The sequence below is a fragment of the Tyto alba genome, unplaced genomic scaffold, assembly GCF_018691265.1.
Source record: "Tyto alba isolate M040663 unplaced genomic scaffold, T.alba_DEE_v4.0 Super-Scaffold_41, whole genome shotgun sequence".
Lineage (NCBI taxonomy): Eukaryota > Metazoa > Chordata > Aves > Strigiformes > Tytonidae > Tyto > Tyto alba.
In genome coordinates, this window is record NW_024881317.1 from 11,190,722 (window position 1) to 11,208,728 (window position 18,007).

The window sequence follows — 18,007 nt, forward strand, 5'->3', positions numbered from 1 at the left end:
TCTCTGTGGCTGTGGCAGTGTTTACAGTGTTCATTTGTGAGGGAAAGATGATGTACGTGACTTTGGTTAATGATCCTTTAACACACAGTGCTTCCAGTCCAAATTGGAAGACAGCATCCAAAGAGAAGGACAGGCTATGCATGATAAATAGCTCTCCCGCTGCACAGTTAGAGTAGGATCATAACAAATGTACAAAATGCAATTTCATTTTGCTTCAGCATTTCAATTTCCTGCTAATACCTTTCACAGAGGAAAAAATGTTTTTGTCAAAATCATTAACATTTAAAGCCAAATAAATTTGAAAGCTCTTAGAAGGTTACAAAGGTGAATTAAAACACCCATTTTAATTGTTCCTTAAGCATACTATGTTTGTTTTTGGTTTATTCCTTTACTTCCTCTTGTATATAGTAAAGTGTCCTGACAAAGGGCCAGTGAAGAGAATTTATAAACTGATTTTAGTATAATCACATTCTGGCCTGTATCAGTATTCAGGATGTATTGCTTATTTTGACCTGAAGTGATGTGTTAATTTGACTTGGAAACAGAGGAAGATGTGGACACAAAGTAAACAATTTATTGAATTAAATAAAACCATAACTACAGATCAGTGATTCTGCTATAGCATTTTGCTACTTAAAATAGAAGGCCTTGTCGTTACTGCATGGGAATCTGCAGTTTATCATCTGCTGGCAGATAATCAGCCCTGTTACCAAATTGTGTGCTCCCCAGTTTTGTCTGCAGGCCGACAGTGTCACAGGGACAAGCAGGGCATCATCAGCCTCAGAAACAGCACAGACCCAGCATGGCACTTCCCCACCCCAGTTGCGATGCAGATGTGATAGGCACAAGATCCTTCATGCATTATAACATTTGTTTAGGTTCTCAGCATGCTGCACTGGACTGACTGTTCCTATATATTTATATCTGTTATGCTCACAGAAAAGAATGTGGTCTATTTAGCAGCTTAATCCATAGGAATTAAAATAAATTCTACTCTTTGGACCCTTTGCTTGGTTTTGGGTCCACTGTTCTCCACCCCTGTCTGTGTTAACCCAGACAAATCCTAGTGAGGCATCGATGACTTCTTATTACCTACAGTCATTTTCTTTTGTTAAGTAACCTCCTCTTAGCTGTTGAAACCAAGGCACTCTTGTGTAGTTAACTATAAGATTGCCGTATTAAACTGTACCTATCTTTCTTGCAAGCAATAGTAGGGGAGCTCAGTAGAGATTTCGATAGGTGCTGTAAGGATCCTGGGCTCTCCTAAACTCAGCTGGGATATTTGAGTAAGGCGTCTTTTATCCCAAGTGGTGTGGACAAAAATACTCTAAGATTACTGCCACCCGCTATTCCACAATGAAGCTGTCCCAAAGTAACAAATCCATAGCTGATGATAAACAGCATAGAGGAGGAAGAGGTCCCGTACTTAACCCTAACACTAACCCTAACCTAAGAAAGAAGGAATTGGTAATAAGCTCTAGGAGGCTCAGAGAATAGCTTCCAGAGGGAACTGTGGAAAATCTGTCCCTCAATTCATCTAAAATTACACTGGACAAAAACCCCCAAACCCAACTACAAATGTTCTGCGTATGGATGGATGGGATGATGGTATCATGGCATCACAACAGGTAGAGTGAAAGAGGATAGTGATGGACAGGGAGTAAAGATTTTTCCATTTAGAGATTTATTTTAAAGCCCTGCTCAGATTTTGCCAAATGAAACCTAGATGCAGATATCTGATACGGTCTTAGCTCAGGGTTGACATTTTGGTCGTCTTGATGCTTACTTTGGGAGGCATGAATAACCAAAAATGAGCTGCCATTCACTTGTTGAGATTTCCTTTCTCTTTTTGTGTTAAAATTCTTAGTGGTTTTCTAGCAGTCCTTAAAGTTTCTATACTAGTAGCAGAAAATGTGAAAAGCCTGAGAAGGTTTTTTGAGCCATGTTTTGGGTGGCATGGTTACAGACAAGTTTCTGCCTTTTAAAACATAGTATAGGAGGTGTGATCTAAAGAGACAGAAATTAACAGTTAAGTCATTCATCCGCTGATGTCCTGTAACACTGCTGCGTGCCATATGCGTGTGCAGCAAAAGTGGAGTTGAGCCAAAGAGCAGCTGAGTTTGTGGACAGCTTTGAATCCAAAGTCATGACGGGACCTGCTGGGATGTCTAGGATCCTCCCCCAGAGCATTAATGAGAAATAGATGCCATCTGGAGGAGTTTTCTTGCCAAGGGACTGTGATTCCATCTTTGTCTTCCAGTTCTTATCAATCACAAATGGCTTTTAAACAGATTTGTATTTTACCTTCAGTCAGATGATTTTGTCTTCTCAACTACTAAGGACACTCTGACCTTTCAATAGACTCTTCTAGAAGAAGACTTTTTATTTCTGATGAGACACATTTGTTGCAATGGCTGCTCTGTCGCTCTTCTCTTTCCTTTTCCTGCACCAGTATATTCCCTCTTTCATGATAGCTGACTCATCCACTCTTCCCCTTACCACTGTATTTTCTTTCCTCTTCTTCTGTGGGTGCAAAGAAGAACTTTAAAGTTTTTGAAACTCAGATACCTAACTATGTAATTCTAGCAGTTTGCATTAAAATTTTTCTATCTACCTGATTTAAAAAAAAAGGCAAGCACTTTAATACTTATATAAGACTGGAATTTTACTCACACTTGCCATGATTATATGGTGTGTGCATGAATGTTTTTAAAATCGATTAAATATAAATGAATAGTACATTCAGTACAGTAACCATCACGAGTTTTATTGATGTGGAGTCTAGTCTGCATAGATTGCCCCCTCATTTTTAATTCGCCACTCTTTAATTCAATGTTAACCATCAAATTGGACTACCAATACCTCTTAGCTATGATGAGGCTGTCTTTATTCTACTTATATTTTTGAAGGGCTTTTCTACTACACCCATAGGATTAGAATCACTTACTGTTTAGTGCAGGTGTAGCTTTGAGAGCTTGCTAGGCCACAGAATCCCAGCCTCTAAATACTATGCTATATAACTGTGGAGTGACATAAAGGCAGTGTTTAAATCAAGTCACCGCCATCATAATAACTATAATGTGTTTGGTTTTAGTAAAAAAAAAAAAAAATTAAAAGGCAGCAAACAAATTAATTTTCTCACCAGAATGTTTCTAATGCATTTTGTTGGGATACACAGACCCCGGATGAGATTGTTACACACCATACATATGCTTTAAATGGAGTAGCCCCTGCCTGGGAGGCTTTGTAGCCAAAATACAGATCACGGAAGAGGGAAACAGGGCAGACTTAACCACTGTTTTACAGATGGAAGCTGGGACACCAAAGCATTAAAAGTGGTTTGTTGCTGGGCTGGGAACTGACACGTGTGTCTGGTTCTGTCTTTGAAAACAACCTTTCCTTTTACTTTTCTTTTTAGTTCAGATAGAATGACTGGCACTGTAGCAAAGTTGTCTCTTTAGAATTTTAAAGTAGTTTTAAAAGGTCTTGTGTTCAAGAATATGAGGAACTAGTAAAACAGATATATCTGAAATAAATAGCCTGGTGCCTGTGTAGTGATAGGAAGGAGAAAGTAAAAACAGCATCAAGATTTAAAAACATTTTTAGGCCAGTAGGAAGGATATGTCTAATGCAGGTATGGAGGGAAATAAGACTAGGCTGATCTTTTACTTAGCACTAAATCCATTTTGTCTCTTAAAAGCTAAAATCCAGCTGGTGAGGTCTAAAGAGATTCTTCAATTGGATTTGCCCAGACTGCAGGATATGTGATCAATAGCTATTTGGTTATCATCTCTTTGATCTCTCCATCTTGCTTAAGGATTCAAACTTTGCCAGTGTAATGAGACAGCTGCTTCATTGCTTACAGTTTCCTAGAATCACATTCTGCTTGCTTGTTTTATGCTGGAGAGGTCCCTGGAGTTTGTGGAGGAGGAAGGAATTTATCTTCCCTCCCACCCTCCCCGGTAAAGGTGATGTGGTGGTAAAGTGACTTGATAACCAATAATCAAATCTCAAAACCTGTTTTCCTCTACAGGGTTCAGGGTACACGAGGAAATGGCCACGGAACAATTGTTTCTTTAGCTGAGTAGTGCTCCTTCTTGTCATTGCCTGGGCTATAAAATGCACCCTCCCACTCCCGTCTTATTTTAGGAGAACAAAAAACGTAATTCTGCTGATGGAAGTATCCTCTGACCTGCAGGGAGGAGAAAATAGGATTTGCCCATGTTGTCAATTTAAGGTAAAGCTCCTTTATGTTCTTACAGCAGTTTAGCTGTAGCTGTGCTTTAGAAGAGGGTATGTGTACCCCAAGCTTGAAGCTCCATCAGCTCACTTCAGAGTGAAGAGTATGTGTCCACACAGAGCTCTTGCACCAAACTGATCTGAACTCCAGAGGTTTCGTATGCTGTGTATAAATGCTTATACCATTAAAACCACTGAAGCAGTGTTCTTAAACGTATTTTTTTTTAGGTCTCGGTGACATTCATAAATCAAGATGACTTAATGAGTACAGAAGGTTAAAACTTAAAAACCAGGCCTTTGCTACAGGAAAAATAATTTTATTTTGTGAGAGTATTTAATCATTTGGAGCTGGTTGTACTTGGCAATTATTATTGCTACTTTATTTTTCTTGAGCACATTTTCAATGGAAAATATATCATTTCAATCATTTATTCAGAAACGAACCTCAGGCATAGCTTTGAACAAAGAACACGTGCTTTCTGATTAGCTCTGATCATGCTAAACTTGGAACATGGTGGCCATAAGCTATGTGAAACTTCTTACGGTATGCTTGGGTTTTTTAACTTCTATTTCAACAGTACTAATTAAGTATTTAATTTATGTGGTTATATAAATATCAAATTGTCTTTCCTCACACTGAACAAGAGGTTTGAAAAAGCTTAGTATCTTTATCATTATTTTAACATGTAACATGTTTATTTTGAAGATTCTGCTTGAATCCTTGAAGTTTTGTTTTTTTTTTTTTTCATAGGTAGGGTTGGGCCTTGGTAATTTTTTTAGTTCTATAACAATTAAATTGTTTTCTCAACTTCAACTCATCTTTTAAATAGACAAGGTTTTTTTCTTCAAACAGTGAGCAGGAGTAACTTTGATACTTGTCATTGGTACATCTTCTATTAGTGAAGCAAAATCTGAATTACACAATATGGAGGAAAAAAAAAAAAAAAAAAGAAAAAGAAAGAAAGAAGAAGGAAGCCCATAGTTGTGGAAGAAAGTAATCCAGCTGCTGAATTATTATTTGAAAAGAAAGCATGTCTGTGTTAGGAAAAAGGTAACATTCATTTGTATTCCTTTTAGTCACAAATAACACAAAAAGTAACCATTGGGGATGATGATAAGATTTATCTTGTTGTGTGTTTATTAGACTTAGAGTGAAACATAGTTATTACCAACTTTCACCATCTCTTGTAATAAATTTGCATTTTAACAGGACAGAGTACTTAGAAAGTCAGAGATGAGCTGCGTAGAAATAACACTTTGGCATCACTGTTTTGCATAAGCAAATGAGGACAGACAATCACTAATGCAGTCTGTGCTTTGCTGAAGAAAATGTAGGCCATGGTAAACACAAAAATAAATTCTAGCCTGCGGGGCCTCATGGAAAAATAATCCTCCTGAGAGGCAAGATCATTGTGCACCACCAGAGTACAGTTGCCATCTACTCCCCTGGCAGGGCTGGAGCCGCTGGACTCTGTTTTCATCTCTAGGATTTACCTCTGTGTGTCTCAAATCAGGCTGCATATTTTCTAGGTACTTTCAGGGAAACCTGCTCTGCCCTATAATCTTGCTTAGCTTCTGGTCATTAGAGTATCAGTACTGTACATAATTTAAGCAGGGTTATATACCTCTCTTCTAACATATAGGGAGAAGAGGACAGACTACAGTAATTTTTAATGATTGGCAAGTGAGAGGTCAGGGAGGTGCAGTTTTGTTAAATTGCCCCTAAGGCGGTCAGTACATGCGGTAAGGAGCAGTCCTGTTTTCCCTTCCTTCTTGTTCCATGTTCCTACCCCATCTTGTTTGTCAGAGTTAGAGGATGTGACTGCACAATTTGGATCAGCTAACAGAATTCACCAAGAGTTGTGTAATATGAGGATCTTTTATTTTTTTCCTCCTAAGGAATAGAGGTGGTAGCAGGTAAAACCTTAGCTTAAATTTGATACAGAAAGAATTTTCCTTCCAACATCTCAGTATAAGAAGCAAGTGTGAACATGTTTCTTGGTTAAGCAGAATATTTATTAGCGAATTAATAGTATGAGCTTATATATATTCAAATATATAACTGCTGCAAAATATTAAAATATATTTAAACAGTAAATATCTGCTTTGTTCTAGAAGTTGAATGGTGATTACGTGTATATCGGAAATGACGCTTGTCTTCCCTTGTCTGAAATCTCTACTAGAGACCCTCTTGAAAGTAGTTCAGCTTCTAACTAACCTTTCAAAGCACGTCTGCACATTTCTATCCCCAGCTGCAGAGCTAGGATAAAATAGAGGTTGAATAGCAGTGAACACTTGTAAAACTGTATCATCTCACAAATCATTGTGAGATTTTACTATGCACTTTCTTTTTCCTTCAAGTATATAGTGTCTTAGCTGTTATTTGAAAGCCTTTAGCATTTTTTTAAATGCTGGTTAAGAAATTGTGTAAAAACTACTGTGTTTTCATAGTTGTTTGCCACAGCACCTGTAATTTAGCATGACAGTTCTTCAGTATCAATTAACAGTCCGTACAAAATTGTTGTATGTGTTCAGGAACGGCTTTAGAACTGCTGCAAGAGCCATTTCCAGAACTTCTGGGGTGTTCAAACTCTTGGTACGTGGCAGTCATTTTTTTAATACTCAACACTTATCTTTCTTTTGTTTTATTCATGATAATAATGATGTCTGAGCAAATGTCAGATGGAAGAGATCTCTTAAAGTCAGATTCCAGACACTGAATTTTAATGTTTACCCTGCAATCTCTGGCATAGTTAAAGCAAACAATTTCTGTAGTGTTTGATGTTGCAAATGTTGAAGTTATCGAGCTTCAGTTTTGTTATCTGTAACACACTGTAATGCACAAACAGTACTTGCAGGCAATACTTACTGGTTTTATTTAGCTTGACAGAAACAGTAAACTGGACTTTATCATAAATATTAATTCATCTGAGTGGAAACTGCTGGAGGTAATATATTTTAAATTCTATTTACTTTTTCTGTCCAGTGCAAGACATGCATTTATTTAGAAATGTATTCCCCCCAAAATAATTATATTCTTGCCATAATTGTTCCAAGGAAAACTTTTGTATATCATACAGGTCCTTAAAGCTGAATTGAGACTAATGGTGAGGCAGATGGAGTCAAGAATGTAAAGACAGAACCTGGGAAGTTGCCTGTGTGTCTCCTGGTCTCCAAGTCGAGAAACTCGAGTAAATGAGCTGAGATCATGAAATGTGTGATCCTAAGTCATAACTTCCACTTAGGCCATCCAATCCAGCTGCTTCTACAGTTTGGTCACAATGTTGTACATTCTTTATTCGCTAGCTGAAAGACACTAAAAATAAAATAGTTATGGGGCTTGTGGAAAAGCGACAGATGAGACAGAATCTGTTCCTTTTGCCAGGTTTTATTTCAACCTGAGATGCTACTCCAGATGGTAAGGAAGAACATCCTGGCACAGCCTGACTTCCGTGGCGTAGCCGGCAGTGTCAGGCTCTTTGCAGAGAGACAGGCACTCGCTTCTTGGAGGTGGGAGGCTGGGATATCTGGCACTTTGCATGTGACTGTGCATTAAAAGGGAATTCCACCATACTGACTTGCAGTCTTTCCATAGTGCACAGGTAAGAACTTTGCATGGTCTTATATCCCCCAGTGTAACAGCTCCACCATGTTACTGAGGGTTGAAAAGGGTGCATTTCACCCAGTAGAACTCCTCAAGGAAAAACAAACCTCTCGCTAAAAGATTTCCGAGGTCAAACAACTGAATTCAAGACAGGTACTTCAGGGAGTAGGGTATTAAAAACTGTATGAGAGTTAACAATATTATATGAAATGCTTGGCAGGTAGGTGGAGACATTTGTGTCATGGCTTTTTTATCACAGACTATGTAAAAGCTACATACAGGGTGTGCTTCTAACGTCAACGGTAAACACACCCTTTAGCTCTTAAAAGCATCTTATGAGCGAGGAGACTGTGCTTTTGACTTCTATATTTATTCTTTGTTTTTAAATCAAGATGCACTGATTTGCTGTCTTTATCCCATAATGTCATGACTTTTACAACAGCCAGCATGGATGGTTCTGTGTTTCTGTACAACAGCTGAAGAAAATGTCAAGGACAAAGAAATGCACTGTGCTCATGATACAAATTACCTTATCACATAAATGGTGAAATAGAGAACTTTGACCCTATTATAGTAGAATGTAAGATAGTGGATTAACACTCCAGACTCCTACTTATTCACAATGTGTCTCGTCCACTTGTAGCTGAGTAAGCCATTCTTCTAACTGAAACCAACAGCTGTCCAGTATTAACACTTACCTGTTAGCCCTGCTGCTTGGGCAGCTGTCAGCCTAGATGAGAGAGTTGCAATTCTGAATGTTTCAAAAGTAGGCTTCAGAAATACTCAGAAACATCCTTGCATGGGAACTATACTTTTATTGTGTGAATACTTAAAAAAACCCACAGAACGTAAATTCTAAGAACTAGATAACACTCTGCACTGCTTATGCTATTTTCTCATGCAAGAAGAGTACAGAACAGTAGTGATTATGGTTCCTTTCTTCTATAACATGCACAAAGTATTTCATACAAACTAATTACCATTACCATCAAGATTTTACAGCTTTACTGAAATAGGAATTCCAAAACATGTTATGCACATACCAAACATATTTTAAGATGATACAAATTATTCTAAGTCTGATATCACTTCTCAGGTAAAACTTGTATATCATTGAACTACTATAGTACGAAGATATATATTTAAACTATTTAATCTTTGTTCCAACTTTTAGACCATGTTTTAAGAGGAATACTGCAAATACATTGAAGCCATTGAGTCAACAGACACTAGGCCGACCCCATAAAATATTTCTGTAATAGCATCTCTCTTCTCAGTTTTAAGGCATCTGAAATTCAAACCAAACTGATCTTTTCTATCAAAAGCCAAACTAAGCAATTCTCTCCAGAGAAAAACATAGCATGTCACTTTCAAAAAGAACAAACTTAAAGCAATGTGCCACTGCTACAGGCTGCACACAAACCACAGGTATTTTCCCCTGACCTGTTGTCTTTTCTAAAAGGTAACAGAAATCTCAGTGATGGAAGAAAAGTGTACTAGCATGTATTCAGACAAAAAAAAATAGATAAAAATTTAATCTAAGATCTACAGACTGTAAACAAACTCTGTATAATACGCTTTTACTATTCATAAAAGGTATTCCCTTTTTCAATTCATATTACAGATAAACAGCAATGGACTGTAATACCAATTCTTCACTTATCTATAAAACTGGAAAAATAAGAAAACTGAAGTCTAACTGAATTTGTTACATAGCATTACTGGACTGTCAAACCACAACTGTCATCAGTAGGGGTGGTAACGAGGCCCTGGGTTGTAGGAGTTGTAGCCATATTGTCCGTAGCTGGAGGAGTAAGATTGTCCTTGTCTGTGCTGCTGGTAGTTATTACCCCAACTTCTTTCTGGCCTCTGATTAGATCTATAGTCACCTTGCCAGTTGTATCTGTCCCCTCTAAAATATCTACCATCTTGAAATCTGCAATGAAAAGAAATATAAGATTCACACAAATTGTGACTTTTTAAAAACATGAATGATGATAAACTTAAAATTTACAGTTTTCATTAAAACTGTCATGTAACTATACACTCAATTACTCACCTGTTTTTATGACAAACTGATGAAAACATATATAGAGTCATCTGAGATCATTCATTAATTTCTCACTACTACCCAACATGCTTTTTGCTAAGCAATGGAAGAACAGTCTGCTTCCTAACACAGAATATTCACAGGCATTAGGTGAACTGCTGGAACTTTGAACAGAGACTCCAACAGACCATATATCTAAAAAACAACCAGAAGATACAGCCATAGCTGTATCAAAGCCAGGTTCAATCACGGCTGAAAGCTGTGGCAAAGCAGGCTTAAGTACAATTTACCTACTTAACAGCATAGAATCCTGGAATGTGCATATTCCCTAAAATACATACTACCACTGCTTTGTGGTCTCTCATAGATTCCCAGACTCAAAAGAGTGTATCTCATCAGTGGTATTTAGCCCTTGTTCAGTCTAAACTTTGGCTTTTCAGCTGTATCTCGATTCCTATCAACACTTGAGCTGCCTCACAGTCATCTTCTTTGGATATCTCAGTGAAGTGGTATAGACAAACAACATTTACATAAGGCTCACTTTGTGACCAGAGCGTAGATGTAAGAGATCATGAGTTAAAAGAACCACAAAGTTCTGTAAGAATGTCTCCTTAAACAATCACTTTTTTTTTTTTTTTAATCTGTAGAAACTGATTCTGTGTTTAACTTAATGACAAGCTTATAGGGTGAGAAAAAGTTAGAATGTTGTCCTTTTTTTCAGATAAGGTACAAATCCTATTCAGGTATTTAGCTAAGAAGTCTTCCCAATTTTTAGTTGGACTGGAGTTTAACTACTTTATATTAAAAGCTGATGTTAGTATTACCAAATGTACTACATGCTGTAGTTGTTGTTTTTCAGTCACACAAAAATCAGATGTTACTGTCTAGAATTCAGTAAAAAGCTGCAGTTACCATCCTGAAGAAATGATTCAAAGTATTTGGCAGTAGGCAGGTAATGTTGCACTTGCCAGACAGATTGGATGACGGATTTTACAGCTATTTCTACTAGGTAAAAGAAATACACGCTAATCTAACAAAGTACACCAAATATTTAGGTTACAAATTCAACATTTTTCTGGACAGCTAGCAACTGATAATCACACTATCAGCCTGTTCCTTTTCACATTTTCTTGCCAGTTATTATCCAACAGAAGATGGGCTGCATAGTTTTGCATAACTCTCATCTCTTCCCTCTAGAAGAATGTTCATGGCTGAATAGTACCAAACACCAGGGCAATGCGTTCGGTGGTTCCAGCTCACTCCTTACTAAAAAGCAAATTACTTAAAACTTTTATAAACAATGCAAAAGCTTTGACTATCAGTACAGAGAAAATGTAAAACCTCATTACTTCTCAGAGAAGACTATTTCTCTTAAACATAGTTACCTATGAAGTAACAAAAAGATACTTCTGTTAACAGAACAAATTCCTATCTTTCTTCTGAAATAAATGATTATTTAACTATATATTTGTGAAACTACCAAGATTGAAAAAAAAAAAAAAAAAAAAAAAAGAAGGTATCAGTACCGATCTCTGTTTCTCTGGTTGCCACCAGATCTGTTTCTCCATTCTTCAACTATAGGAGGGGGATCTGCAGGGCGTTTCAGATATTCTTGGTATTCTTCATCATCTGATGTGAATCGATGAGCAAACATCTTTTCATAATTCAGGGGCATGTCAATCAAGGAAGTCATTCTGAAAACTTTAAACACGAACACAATAAAAGTGGCTTCAGCAAAGTATGAAGTCTCATTGTCATAGCTACCAAAATCCACTTAGGACAAATGAAGGACAATGAAAAGTTACACTCAGATTAACACTGCAGTAAAGTGGTTAAGTTATGGGCAGACAGCATAGATGACTGACTCTTAAGTCTTGATGATCTAAGACTGTAAATAACTCTCATGAATAGCTTATCTCTGACGGAAAGCAATTCCAATTCTTTGTACAGTCTTTGGACATCTCTACTGGATATGCAGACGCTGATCTGTCTAAACACTGGGAGTGGTCTTAAGGGACTCCATACACACAGAAATTCAACTCATATTAATACCTAATATAGTCAGCCATTACACAGCAGTATCCTTGAATTAATTTTGATAGACCTAGATTAGATGAGATGTGGTAGAAAAATATGGGACATTTCTGAGGGTTAGTAATAGTAAAAAGTATTTCTTCAGAATGTACTCCCAATCTACTCCTAATCCATTTTTAACATGAAAAACATTACTACAATCAACTTGAAAAGTTTGCTAAGGTATAAGATTTGTTCACAGTAATTTATGTGTTAATAAGTTTATTCAGGGAAAGGACAGCACCTAAGAAGAAGTTAGATTACATCATAATATGCCTCTCTGATGGGATTTGTATTTAAGGCCTTAGTTTCCTTATTCACCCAGCTATATATACATTTGCCCTTCAGACATTGGTGCTATTTAGTACTATCTATGAGTGAAAATCTAGCCCTAATAGCAAATGCTGAGAAAGGCTCTACGCCTACTGTTTTAACAAGCCCTGGATAGTTTAGAGCATTAAAGGCCTTTGCCTCTAGAGTTCCAGATTAAGCTTTTTTTGCTGTCTCCTGAAGATTTGCAGGCAGGACCAATATTCACCTTGCAAAATGGAGGAAGGAGGAGACAGGTTTTTTCTGGACCCTAAGAGCTAAAATATATACTCAATGACCAAGCCCAATTCTCCCCACTGTACCCATGAGCAGCTTGAGACTAGGGTAAGTGGGATGTTCATGGGGAATACAGCACAGTACTCTTTCTGTAGACTGAACTCCCCTTTCGTCAGCTTCAGAAAGTTCAGTGTCTGGTGATATTCCAGAGCCCATCTGCAGCCTTCTTCCGTCCACCTAATGACACAGCCCAAGTCTTTCTGAAACAGGTGTAGGAGTTACTATTGCAAAATATCCGTGACTTAAGCCTCCTTTTCTGCAACGAGCCAACCTCGTTAGTTTTTACTATATGCTATCTCCAAGAAACTTTGTTCCTCAGGGGCTCTCTGAGCAGGGTAACACTGCCCCAGGGACCCACTGCATTCCACTACAGCCTTCTCCAAAGAGCACTGGGAGCTGCTCTCCTCACGATTAATGATTTTAATGTAAGTATTCATCCTGCGGGGGCCGGTAACAGCGGACACCCGTCACCTTCCTCCGCCGAAGGGCTCACTCCCCTCGGGAGGGCTCGCGTGGGAGCCCTCTTCCCCCCACGGCAGGTGGGGCCGGGGCCCTGTGCCCTCAGGGCGGAGGGGGCCCCGCTGCGGCTCCGGCCGGAGCCCGCTGAGGGGAGCAGCGGGTCCCGGCTTCCCGCCACCCTCCTCCCCGGCAGCCGCCCCCCGCCGCCGCAGGCCCCCTCACCCTGCGCCGCCAGCCACCGCCGAACCGCCGCAGAAAGCCCGCCTCTTCCGGGTCGGGCCCCGCCGCTTCCCCCCGCCGCCGGGGCGGGGCGGCCTCCGGCCGGCGTCCCGTCAGCGAGCTCCGGCGGCGGCCGAGGGGAGACGCTGGCCCGAGGCGGTGCCATCGCGGCGGCGGGAATCCCGGCGGGTGGAAAGAGTGGTTCCCCCAAACTGGGAATTGGCACAAAGCACGTTGACACAAATAGTACTGAGATTTGTGGGGCGCTTTCCTCGGCTCCTGCGCAGGTTTTGAGGAGACGATACGGGAAATACTTGGATTTTAACGGGAAGGTGCGGTTGAAAAGGGTAAAGTGAATGTGGCGACTCCAGCCGTAGCCCTGTGGCTGTTAATGCGATTTCATTGTATCTGAGGCATAAAAAAACCCCTTAGAGATGTGTTGGCTACTGCGTGAGGGAAGTAAGATGACATGAAGCCTTTTTGGCAGCTAAATAATTATGCTTAAACCAAAGTAATTCAGGTTTGGCATCTGCTTCAGCAGTTTATTTACGCTTCCACCTGGTGCTGTAGATAGTGGTTAGTCCTGTCACCTTTAATACATGTGAAGTTATGCATGAGCATCAAAAATTCTAAAGAAGGTCCTGTGCATGGAAATAGCTAGAGGCAGGGTACTATACCTCCCATCCTGTACTTCTGTGACCCTGGGTGTTATTACTCATTTATGAAGTGCCACAGCAGTCATTAACAGCTCACTGCCCAAGGGATTTACAGTATGGGAGTGCATTATTGCCTCTTTCCTCTGAATGACTGTCTGCATCAAAACGTTCCTGTAGTAGAAATGGTGTTGGTGTCCCTGTTCCCCTAATTGCCATGTTTCCACGATGCTGATATCTTTGCATTGCTGACTGTTTTTCACAAGTCCTAAGCCAATGATTTGTAAATGGTTTTGTGCTGTGTATAACAAATAGATATTTTTGCACGACCTTTCCAGAAAGCAATGTTTTTTTTATAAGCTCTACTAGAGACTCTATTGCTCACAGGCATTAGCAAAGCATAGAGACTGTTAATTGAGTACATCACTTGAAACAGAACACCCCAACAGCAGTGGTGGTGGCATCCAATTCTCAAAAAATATTAGACCAGAATAAGTGCCCTTTGTTTGATATAAACAGCAATAATTACAGTCTGCTCCCCTGCATGACCTATAACAGGAGTGTATTGTCACTTGCAGGGTAGAAATGATGACCTCAATCCAAACAGCCTAATGCAAATGTCTTAGCCTGGATAGCTAGTTCTAAGCCAAATTGTCTTTTTGGCTGAAAAGGAAAATATTTTAGCTTGAGTTTTTCCCATATAATCCCTGTTCTACTGACTGCTTTTTTAAAAATGGGCAGAAGTAAGTAGGATTTTATTTATTCTCTGGACATGTTTCATTTTGACCACTGGATATTGCAGTTTCAGGTGTGTCTACAGAGGATTTCATGCATAAAATTAATTAGATGATCCTTAATGAAAGGGATCTAGTCTGCTGCTTCATCAGTGACATATTTCATTAAAAGATCAAACTTAATATTAAACTTTTAATTATAGACTCAAGTCATCCATACATTTAAGCATGTACATATATATATGTGTATAATCTGTTTAAGGCATGGGCCCCTTGTAAATGCTGTGAGCAGTGTACTTCACAAATTACAGTTTTGCTAAGGTGCTCTCTTCAAGATATTCTGCATAGAAAAATACTTGCAGGGAAAGGCTAAATCAGTTTGGCACATCATTATATATGTTTCGTATATATTTATACATGATGCTTGGGCTTTGGATCTTTGTTTATGACATGTCTTTATGCCTGCTATGGGTTATAACATCAAGAAGGAGATCATAATCTGGGTAGCAATATCATAAGATTTCTCATAGATGTTATACTGAAGTTTAAACTGCATGTAAAAAAACCAAAACAAAACAAAACAAAAAAAAACAAAAACAAAACACCAAAAACCAAAACAGGTGAAGTATAGGCACTCAAAAATTAATATCATCACCAAGTAGAACTTTCAATACCCACTAAATGCCTCACGTAGCACATACCTACATAGTAAGTGCCCAAGTACTTAAAAGGTCTAGCTCCAAATGTTGTCAAGACCAAGGACTTGATAATCCATGCTTGCAATCTTTCTGCTCACTTCAAGGCTCTCTGGGTAATTAATGTGTTGGTTTTGTATGAACACAATCTTGTAATCAACATCTCTGAAGACTACTGGAGTGTGATAAAACCTCAGAGGGTTTGCTTTTTTTCTGTGGATTTCATTATGTTAAATAACATACTGTTAGATGAAGTCTTCTCTTTTAAATTTTAAACTAAGAGTTGTTCCATTTAGCCTGTCAGAAATGAATGGAGCTTTTGTAGAATAGATCTTCATGACTGAACAAAGGAATATACACTAAAACTAGCAAAGTCTTGTTTGCCTTGAAACAATAGGAAATGACAGTTCTTTTTATAATTATCTAGTCTTGACAAGTCTTACTGTTCTGTCAAAAGACTTTGTATTTTATGTTTTACATAAATCCCCAGCTTCTGGACTCATGTGTTTTCATCATACTCGACTTTCATTTGAAACTTAATTTCTAGCCCTTGTTATTATAGACACTTCTAGGGAAAAGAAGTAAGTACTGTACAGGATAACCAGCCCATACCAAGAAGAAAAAGGAAAACATTATTCAAGTTTTATTTGTTTAATTTTTTGGTGTTTTTTTTTGTTTGTTTGGGTTTTTTTGCAATTTTCAATTTCTTTATGACTAGGTTCGTTGCTTTATCTCAGTAGAGGTTGACAGACAGCTGTGGCATTTTTAATGAAAAGTCAGCATGTATCTTGGTAGCAGGGGAAAAGGAGAACTATGGGTTTTGTGCATTTCTGTATCTTTAAACAGGAGGGATCCTTGTACTTCAATGTTAATATCTACCTTGAGAAATCAACTAAAGAACTAACATCCCTTGTAATTGGCGCCTGTCTGATCAAGGGAATATTTGTCTATAAACGAATAAGCAGAGAAACCTCCACAGATTGTTATGGATCCTGCTGGGGTTTTTTAATAACAACATATCAGATAATATTTTAGTGAAAATTTATTTTTCTTCAAAACTCTTTTTTTTTTTTTCTTAGCTTGCTGAACCTGCTCAGTGATTTCCTGTCAACCAATTTCCCTCTCCCCCCATTCTTTTTTCGATGTCTCAGTAACAGTGTGACTGAAAGCCTGGTTTGTTGTACAGCGAAACCTGATTTCCCCAGATAATTTATTCTAGGAAATGGTGATGTCTGGCACTGCTAGAGAGAGCAAGACTTTGTGTTCTGGCTAACTGCAGGTACAAAGGGCATGCGTGGCAGCCTTGTTATTGATTACACACTAAAGGAAAGCTGTGTTTCTGTGGGCACAAGAGGCAGTAAGATCACCAGGGGACATGTGAGTAACTAATGACAGCAAAGTATTTGCTAGATCATTCATCGCACTGAGAGATAGGTAAATAGAGATAGCCTCTAGCCAACCTGCAGAAATATTTGGAGTTGTGCTCTTTCTCTAGGACCTCCTGTGCTCAGAAGATCAGTTCTCATCTGATTATTGCCTAATCTCATAGGATTATTGCCTAGATGAAGCTCACTTCAATAACAAGAAAGACAGAGATGTAACAGCTGTTATTGACAAATGCCTCTGAAGTCCATGCAGCTATTCTGTCAGATCTCTGCCTTGCCTTTGTCGCTATATTGTATAATATTGCCGAGCTTCAGAGTGTCTTTCACACACCTCCATATGGTAAAGTGAAGTCCATAAAGGAACAGACTGCGCGTTTCTACCAACTTCACTAAACTTAATACAATAAATGTTTCCTTCCCTTAACAATGACCTTTAAATGTTAACTGCCTAAAAGAAAATAACATTGTCCTTTTTTAAAAAGGGGGAAATGCAATTCCTGGTGCTTGTGTTACAGAATAACAGTTTTGGTGCTGTGGGGCCCAATTCCTTTGCATTAAGTTTACAACAGTGTAACACTTTAGTAGAAGGAATTTATTCCTAATTTATGCCAGTATGAAAGAAGGCCTTTAGCTTTCCTAAGAGCTATTTCTGTTGTCAGTCTTTTAAAACTCACAGTCACATTAAATTATATTTCTAGTGTATTGTTCTTAAAATTGGTGCAGAGGTGGTGTTATCTGTCACTTATACATATGTATATACATATATACAAATTAAAAATCACTACATTCTAGATGCCTTCTTTTATTTTCACCTTTTAAACTGACTAAGCCAGCTATGCCCTTTGGGGTCTATAAGAATGAATCATTTTTATTATTTTTGCTCTCTTAGACAGTAATTACAGAGTAATATGCTGTCTCTGTTTTTTAATATTATGGTGCCACTTTAATCCATGGTGCAACACCATTAACTTCAGCAGAGTTACACTAGAAATGAATTTGTCCCCAGGAGGTTTTTCCAAATGTTCGGTTCTTTCTTCATGATTACCCAGAGGAACGGAGAAGAAGGAGGCAAGACAGAGGGCTCTTTGATAGGAGGAATGTAGTTCAAAGTGAAGTCTTGTTTCTGCCATTCATGGTGCTCCATATGTTCCTCATTTGGGGTGGAGGTGGGTTAGACCCTATGGAAGTACACATGCTGTGCCTGAATGGCAGGCAGAAGTTTTTACATAGCACATCTGGTGCACAGGTTATGTTCTTTCCCAGATGTAGGTACTGTACAAATGGGGAAAG

At 38.6% G+C, this 18,007-nt stretch overlaps 1 protein-coding gene across 2 annotated transcripts; it reads right to left on the reverse strand.

The window, feature by feature from the left end:
• Positions 1 to 8,638: 8,638 nt before the first annotated feature.
• On the reverse strand, positions 8,639 to 13,310 carry RAMAC (RNA guanine-7 methyltransferase activating subunit). Of its 2 annotated transcripts, none has more exons than XM_042804344.1 (3): positions 13,254 to 13,310; positions 11,420 to 11,594; positions 8,639 to 9,779 (listed from the first exon to the last, which is right to left on the reverse strand). In XM_042804344.1, the coding sequence occupies exons 2-3, from the start codon at positions 11,584 to 11,586 to the stop codon at positions 9,590 to 9,592; spliced, it is 357 nt and encodes a 118-aa protein (XP_042660278.1). In that variant the 5' UTR covers positions 11,587 to 11,594; positions 13,254 to 13,310; the 3' UTR covers positions 8,639 to 9,589. The 2 variants fall into 2 exon arrangements, with proteins under 2 accessions (XP_042660278.1, XP_032838899.1); XM_032983008.2 differs by lacking the exon at positions 13,254 to 13,310 and adding an exon at positions 12,505 to 12,846.
• Positions 13,311 to 18,007: the final 4,697 nt, after the last annotated feature.